This window comes from Lactuca saligna, chromosome 2 (genome assembly GCF_052625555.1).
Source record: "Lactuca saligna cultivar CGN05327 chromosome 2, ASM5262555v1, whole genome shotgun sequence".
In the NCBI taxonomy this organism is placed as follows: domain Eukaryota; kingdom Viridiplantae; phylum Streptophyta; class Magnoliopsida; order Asterales; family Asteraceae; genus Lactuca; species Lactuca saligna.
Genome location: NC_136418.1, coordinates 144,656,084 through 144,664,165, shown reverse-complemented (window position 1 = coordinate 144,664,165; position 8,082 = coordinate 144,656,084). Strand labels below are relative to the sequence as shown.

The following is an 8,082-nucleotide window of genomic DNA, read 5'->3' as shown; positions in this document are numbered from 1 at the left end:
AAAATAATTGGATCCTTCTTTTTGTTTGGTCTAAAGGACATCTTCCACCATATCTCCCTCCCCAATTGTTCTGATCCTCACAAATCTACAGGTTAAAACTTTCAGAAAACACTCACACAGACATCGATCTTCAATGGAGTCCTTATTGGGATTATTAAGCATTCATGTACACAAAGGAGTAAACCTTGCATCTCGAGATATCGGGGGCAGTGACCCTTACATCATTTTCAAATTGGGTGATCAGGTCAAGCTTTTGTTCATCTTAACTCTGTCAAACTACCTGTGTTCTTCTTCTTCTTCTTCATCTTTGATACGATCAAATATTATACTGCTAAGATACACCCTCCCACCACCACCACCACCTGTGTGAAATTCTTGAATACATCGGTGGCGGTGGTTGCAGTTTCTGTCTATTCATTACTCTGTCTCCGGTGGCTGTTGATTCAGTAAAGGGGTGCTTTTCATTTTAATATGATTTTGTTTCTCTCTTTTTAGATATTTATATCAGGATACAAGCATTATAAACAGAATATCTAATTCTCTTTTTCTTTTACTATTCTACTTGTCTTTCTAATTATAAGTGAGAGACTTTTTTAATAGGAAAAGAGCATATCACGATTTTTTTAATCTATTGATAAATAATACGATAAAAGTATTATTGCAAATAAAAGAACTAAGAAGATATATATATTTTATATCTAAAATTAAATAATAAAATAATATTTTTAAAGGTGATTTTATATTTATCTATTAGATTTTAAATAATTGAAATTTATCTTATATATTTATATACAGAAAGTGAAGACTAAAGTGGTGAAGAATAATAACAATCCTGTGTGGGATGAAGTTTTAACTCTTGCTATGTTTGAACCTCTCCCAATCAAAATGGTAATTTTGTTAGTTTTATATTTATCTCTTTTCTTTTATAGCTTTTCTATACTTATCGGATATTTGGATGAATGAAACATTATAGGAAGTCTACGATAAGGATACATTTTCAAAAGATGATGAGTTGGGGGATGCAGAATTTGACATCAACCCATTCCTTGAAGCATTAAAAATGCGTTTTGATGATCTTCCAAACGAGACAATCATTGCAACCGTAAAACCAGCCAGAAACAATTGCATAGCTGAAGAGAGCCACATAAAATGGGCAGATGGAAAAGTTATCCAAAAACTGATTATTCGATTACGAAATGTTATATCTGGTGAAATTGAGATTCAGTTAGAATGGGTTAATGTTCCTGGTTCCAAAGGTCTCTGATAACTTCATTAAAAAAAATATACGTTTTGAATAGTAGTTTGTCAGATAAAAACATATGTTAGTATTTTCATTAAGTTTGTGTGTGCTACATGTATCTTATTTTGGTTCGGATGTAATTTTTCAAACCCGTTGTAACGTGTATACGTTTAGAAATTTAAGTTAAATAATGAAATAAATAAATTTTATCTTCATATTTCGGCTATTTCGCCATATGCTTTGCATAATATTTAGAAATTTAAGTTTTAAATAATGAAATAAATAAATTTTATCTTAATATTTCTGCTAATTTCGCCATATGCTTTGCATAATATTCATTGTATCTATGTGTATTATTATTTCTAATAACTTAGAAGAAAAATAGATGTATGAATGATAATTGTTTTATTCCATTAATCATGTTTTATAAAATCTTAAAAAAATAAAAAATAAAAAAAAATAAAAAATGGTTCATGGATTATAAAAAAGAAAGGCCAAGAAATGAAGGGACGTTAAATTGCCGTTAAGACCGAAGACCGTTGGTTTGGAGTTTGGACAGACTTGACTTGACACTACTACTATCCTCCTCCCTTACCTTGGCATTCTCCGCATCTATTGGCCTCATAAGAACTAGGGTTTCTGTTTTTTTCTTGAATTTATACGATTATTTCAATGCGAATGTAACTCCAATAACTAGATTCCATTCGATATCCTTATTCCTTACTACCAAGCTGTTTTTAATTTGTCACGAAACTTGATTAGTAGCTGAGAATTGGGATCTCTGGTAATCTGTTCGATCCACAATCATCGATCAATTCTGTGATTTATGGCTTTAGTTCAGTCCTCTGCTCTCTGCTTTAGTGCTATTCCTTCAAATTTTCGACCGTCTTCTTGGTCGAATCGGTTGTCGAGTTCATTAGATTCGAGATCGTGTAGTACTGTTAAAGCCTCCGGCTTAACTTCAACGCCATCGACTCCTCCATCCTTCCGGTTTTCTTCTTCATCTTGCTCACAACCAGGTACTGTTGATCACTTGATTTTTCCTTTACCCATGCTATTTGCTAATTAAACTACTAAGCCGATTGCTTTCCTCATATTATTGAATCTGGTACGATACCCAATGTAAATTAAACATAACATTGATCTCTATGTTGAAAGGAGTAAACAAGAGAAAGCAGAGTTTTTTACGCTTTACATCATCCTTTCTAATCATAGTTCATTTCCATGCTTTGACTGGTAACTTTTTGCCTAATTCCTTTCAGGAAAAGTTTTTGCAAGTATTAAAGGATCAGCTGAAACCGATGAATCCTCACTTGTGGTCTGCTTTGGGGAAATGCTGATAGATTTCGTCCCTACAATAAATGGGCTGGCATTAGCTGAAGCTCCTGCCTTTAAAAAAGCACCTGGTGGTGCACCTGCAAATGTTGCTGTAGGTATTGCTCGCCTTGGTGGTTCATCTGCTTTCATTGGAAAGGTAATCCACCATATTCATTTCAATCTTCATCAAGTTATAAATGAAAGTGTTTATCTTGATTAATTTGATATACCATCTGGTTTTCAGGTTGGAGAAGATGAGTTTGGTTACATGCTTGCTGATATTCTAAAAGAAAACAATGTAAACAATGAAGGAATGCGGTTTGATCCTGGTGCTCGAACTGCTTTGGCTTTTGTGACACTAAAGAAAAATGGTGAACGTGAATTCATGTTTTACAGAAACCCTAGTGCTGATATGCTTTTACAAGAATCTGAACTTGATCTTGACTTAATAAAAAAGGTATTCAAATACATGATACATCAATCTCCTTACATACACTCAACTAAAACCAAACTTCAAATACTGAACATACACTTCATGACTTTTTCAGGCGAAAATATTTCATTATGGATCCATAAGTTTAATTACAGAACCATGCAAATCAGCTCATATTGCTGCAACAAAAGTTGCTAAGGATGCTGGTGTTCTTTTGTCTTATGATCCGAATCTTCGGCTTCCTTTATGGCCATCTGCAGAGAGTGCAAGAGAAGGAATCTTGAGCATTTGGGATACTGCTGACATCATCAAGGTAAAAACTATTTTCCTTTTCTTGGACACTTCTACCCTTTTGTCCTATGGTATTGAACGAATGATAGTATTGTTGATGATTAGATAAGTGAAGAGGAGATTGGTTTTTTGACAAATGGAGAAGATCCATATGATGACAATGTTGTACGAAAATTATACCATAAAAACCTGAAATTGCTACTTGTGACAGAAGGACCAGATGGATGCAGATACTACACCAAGGTAATAACTTTTCATTCTTTTTTTGTGTAATCATGTTATAAAGATTAACATTATTTAACTAATTGTGATTTTTTTTTTTATTAAAAATTTTATAGGAGTTTAGTGGGAGAGTGAAGGGTATGAAGGTGGATCCTGTGGACACAACGGGTGCAGGGGATGCTTTTGTGGCTGGAGTTTTATCAAAACTTGCTGAAGATTTGTCACTGTTGCAAGATGAGAAGAGGCTGAGAGAGGCTTTGAGTTTTGCAAATGCTTGTGGTGCAATTACTGTGACAGAGAGAGGGGCAATTCCGGCATTACCCACTAGAGAAGCTGTTATGGATGCTTTGCTCAAGGCTGTTGCGTAACTTTTCTTGCTAATTGAGGTTGTATATTAGTTGCTTTTAAAACCACCTTCTATTTTTTTTTTTTTTTTTTCAAACTAAGTAATTTTTAATAAAATGTATGACGTGGCTAAATTAATAAAATCTATACTTGGCACACAGTATCCCAATTTTCTACTTAAAAGCCCAATGGCCCCTCAATTTCTTCACTCAGAGCTCTAAGCCTCTAACCCATAAATATATATATGTTCCTTTCCAGACAAAAGGTTATACAACTCCCAAGGAATGACTCATCAAGCTATGGATCCAATAAGGCCCAATAATTCAATTTAACCATAGAATCATGGAGTGAGTGTCAACATCAATTCGAGATTAGTAAACTAAATTTGTGGGTTGTCATTGATGGAAGCTCCAATTCTACAACTAAGCAACAACAATGGAGAAAAAAGCTACCTCAAAGTCGTCACTATAAGTATTTGTTGCTAGCTCAAAGAAGAGAATTTAGAGCTTAAGAGAGATGCAATTTCAAAATTTTGCAAGAGTAGTCTCTTATTTCCCACTTTTTTGCAATTTAGAGTAGCCTTGGCCTCACTATTTCACCTTACAACCAAAATACTCACAAAATCGTTACTTTCCTCCATAGAGATGCTAACGTAAAACGGCCTACTTTTTGTTAGATTTATGCATAGGTGCGAAACCAAAAAATAAAAACCTTGTGGACTAAAAGTCGGTCAGTATATTGTAGTTACAGTGATTAGAAGGTTGACTAAGCATTTATAAATTTATATAGAAAAATAATGACAAAGATAATGTTATCATGTGTTAAGACAATCCAAAATTATTATTTATTTATTTATTTTTATTTTTTTGTATTTAGGACGGAGTATAAGAATAAACTATTCGGTATTTCCTCAAAAGAAATAAAGTACACAAATTAGAAAACAATTTTAGATTATGCTTGAAAACATGCATCAAAGGTGGAGAAACCAAGAAACCATCTTTAACCCTTTTCTCTCGGACAATTTAATGATGCATTCTTTGTTTACACTCCGAACTCTAAGGCCAACCACAATCTTTGTTCTATACAACCTATTTATAAAGCCATATTTTCCTTAATCTTTTAACAAAGAAAAAATAACCAAAAACCCACAAATAAATTAACCGGATAAAATGGCTGAGGATGACCAGGCTCACCTTGATCGAATCTTCAAGCGGTTTGATACAAATGGAGATGGTCAGATCTCTTCAACCGAGCTTGGAGAAGCTTTGAAGGCACTCGGCTCTGTGTCAGGAGATGAAGTACTACGTATGATGGGTGAAATTGATACAGATGGAGATGGGTTTATTTCGTATCAAGAGTACATGGATTTTTGTAATGCTAACAAGGGATTAATGAGAGATGTTGCCAAAATCTTATGAGTCTTTTTGATGTGGTTTCACCATATATATAGTTCATGTTTTTTTTGCATGTAATTTACTCCTATTGATCGTCAAATGAGATGTTGAATATTTCATTCATATTTTAAGAAACAAAAACGTAAATGTGAAGGTGAAGTTGTGTCGTTTATGAAGAAGGAAAAGGTGTCTTGGTCATTGTGATTTTAGAATTTTGACACTTGAGTAGTATAATTTGTATTCTCAATGATTTGATCAATGTGATTGATGTATTTTACTTTCAACAATGGACCATCATTATTAGTTTTTTCCTTAACGTATAGAGGTGTATATGTTGTTTCTCTTATACATTGTCCAATATAGTTTAATACAAATTATTCATGAGACTTGCTCTAAAAATTACATATTTCATTAAAACAAAGTGAATGTAAAATATTTGAATCGTTAAAATTGCTACTTTTATATATAACTTACAAGTTACAACCAAATGTTTTAGAATGTGTTTGAGACATAGCTTTTAAAAACTTTTAGTTATTAGCTCTTAAGAAAAAACACTTAAAAAAAACTTTTGTTTTTTCAGAGCTTTTTATTTTTAGTTTGTAACTAATTTTATACATATAAAAAGTTGTAACTATTTTTGTCAAATATTTTTACATAAATAAAAGTTAAAGCTTTCTGTTACTAACTACAAACCAACAGCTGTTTCCAACATAAATTTTTATTTTTTATTTTAAACAAAAATATATAAGATTTCAAAAAGCTAAGACCCAAAATGTGTTTTTTAAACTTAAAGGTTTTATACATATATAATTTAAATGTCATTCCTATAGAAATTTACTTATAAAATATGTTTTATCATCTTATTGGTTATTATTTTTTTATCATACAACAAGATTATTTTTCATATATAAATCTTCAAATTTAAATCTTTCTATTATAATTCTCAAATTAAATAATGACATAAAAAATATGTTCTATTTTTCTTTTTTTGACTGATTTATTTTTCTATAGAACAAATGATCATTAAAAAACTAGTGAGGCGTTAGAAAAAGTTATATATTTAATATCATCCACCGTCTTTACAAGATTGCACCTCAAGTTTTTGAAAATAACATCATTCCGATCATTCTAAACCATCTACAGAACAAAGTAAGATAAGGTCAAAAACGACTTCCTCCTTGCTGAGAACTTCACATAAGAAAGAAGATGTGACATACTAGTTTGGAGCATATTAAGTCGGGGTCATATTAAGCAAACCATACCATAAGCAAAACCACCCCCCCCCCCCCCCAAAATGGTTTTAAGTTTTAACATACCGCCAATTATACAAGAGACAATCAACTTCTTCCTCATCGCACAAACAAAACAGGTAAAATAAGTTGTTTTGACTTCTTACACATTTATCTTGAATTAACTTTTTACCTATAAAATAAAAATAGTTTATCATCTTACTCTCAATTTTCTTTTAGACAAACAGATAATAAGATAGTTTTACCTTTTTTTAATTGATTAACTCTAAGTTTATATAAATTGTATTATTTTGACTACTAAATGTCTAAAACGGGCAGTTATTAGGATAAAACTTTTTTTAATTGATTAACTCTAAGTTTATATAAATTGTATTATTTTGACTACTAAATGTCTAAAACGGGCAGTTATTAGGATTAAACTTTCTATGATGATTTATGAAGAAACTTGAAATAAATATTTGATATATTTATGTTAATTATATATTAATTTTATGAGGGGACGTTTGGTGATTATCTGATACGAGGTTACTACATTTTAAGTTTTAAACCGGGTAAAAATATAATTTTATAGAATATTTAAAAAAATAAATAAATAAATAAAACCATCAAAGAAAACCGGCGAAAAAACAATCGCTAGAAGGAGGGGTCGAACCTCCGACCTTGTGGTTAACAGCCACACGCTCTAACCAACTGAGCTATTCCAGCTTTTGTCTATAAGGCACTCATTCATAATTAAGAATGTTAAAACTTTTGCAGAATTTTATGAACACTATACAAAAAGAAAACTAAATTTTGTATTTTATTTATTTTCCTACACGAGATAGCAACCAACAACAAAAAAAAATACTTAAAATTTTTTAACTTTGTTTTAAGGTTTTAATAAGGCTATTGTTTTAATATGATGGAAAAAATGTGTCAAGTCGGTTAGAAACTTAACACGTGAAATAGTTGTCAAATATCAAGTATGTATATTATATCTACCTTTAAATATTACAAAATTATTTTGTTGATATAGACAATCATTATTAGTCAAGAAAATTAAGTCAGTGCTTTCACCATTTTGCCATAATAAAATAAAAATCTAACACACCATCATCTATATCAAATCTTTTTCCATAAGTAAATGAAATAACTAAACCAATGGAAAAAAAAATGTTATCCTATAATATAAAACCATTATTTATAATGACTAAAAGTATTTGGAATGTCTAAAATGAAAAACAAATTACCAATGACCAAGATCAAAATGAAATAAAAATAAAAAATTAAATATCATCCTACCTTCCTATTTTTCTTTCTATCTATTTAAGATAATGATAAATATACAAATTTAATATTTCAATCAAATTTAAGTTAAATTTAATGATACTTGTCATCATCTAAAATAGATAGAAGAATATTTAATTTTTCAATAAAAATTATCGAAAGGGGAAGAGGAATTAAATATTCTCCTATATTTTGTTCTTAGTTTTCCTCCTACCGTATCAAATATTGACATATATCACATTTAATGAAATTAATAATCATTTAATCCACTTGTCAACCAAGAAAAGTAAGAACAAATACTTCCCACAGATATTTTGAATATTT

At 30.7% G+C, this 8,082-nt stretch overlaps 3 protein-coding genes and 1 non-coding gene across 4 annotated transcripts; 3 read left to right on the top strand and 1 right to left on the bottom strand.

The window, feature by feature from the left end:
- On the top strand, window positions 1–1,455 carry LOC145031936 (protein C2-DOMAIN ABA-RELATED 4-like). Its single transcript, XM_078980591.1, has 3 exons — window positions 1–244; window positions 796–888; window positions 974–1,455. The coding sequence occupies exons 1-3, from the start codon at window positions 134–136 to the stop codon at window positions 1,262–1,264; spliced, it is 495 nt and encodes a 164-aa protein (XP_078836717.1). The 5' UTR covers window positions 1–133; the 3' UTR covers window positions 1,265–1,455.
- A 323-nt stretch (window positions 1,456–1,778) lies between these two features.
- On the top strand, window positions 1,779–4,006 carry LOC145031935 (putative fructokinase-6, chloroplastic). Its single transcript, XM_078980590.1, has 6 exons — window positions 1,779–2,259; window positions 2,503–2,714; window positions 2,802–3,014; window positions 3,106–3,303; window positions 3,387–3,524; window positions 3,620–4,006. The coding sequence occupies exons 1-6, from the start codon at window positions 2,067–2,069 to the stop codon at window positions 3,869–3,871; spliced, it is 1,206 nt and encodes a 401-aa protein (XP_078836716.1). The 5' UTR covers window positions 1,779–2,066; the 3' UTR covers window positions 3,872–4,006.
- Window positions 4,007–4,981: 975 nt separating this feature from the next.
- On the top strand, window positions 4,982–5,528 carry LOC145029180 (polcalcin Syr v 3-like). The gene has a single exon (XM_078977781.1). It carries the CDS (start codon window positions 5,018–5,020, stop codon window positions 5,264–5,266), a length of 249 nt encoding a protein of 82 aa, XP_078833907.1. The 5' UTR covers window positions 4,982–5,017; the 3' UTR covers window positions 5,267–5,528.
- A 1,595-nt stretch (window positions 5,529–7,123) lies between these two features.
- On the bottom strand, window positions 7,124–7,197 carry TRNAN-GUU (transfer RNA asparagine (anticodon GUU)). Its single transcript has one exon. It is a non-coding gene; the product is annotated as a tRNA-Asn (tRNA).
- Window positions 7,198–8,082: the final 885 nt, after the last annotated feature.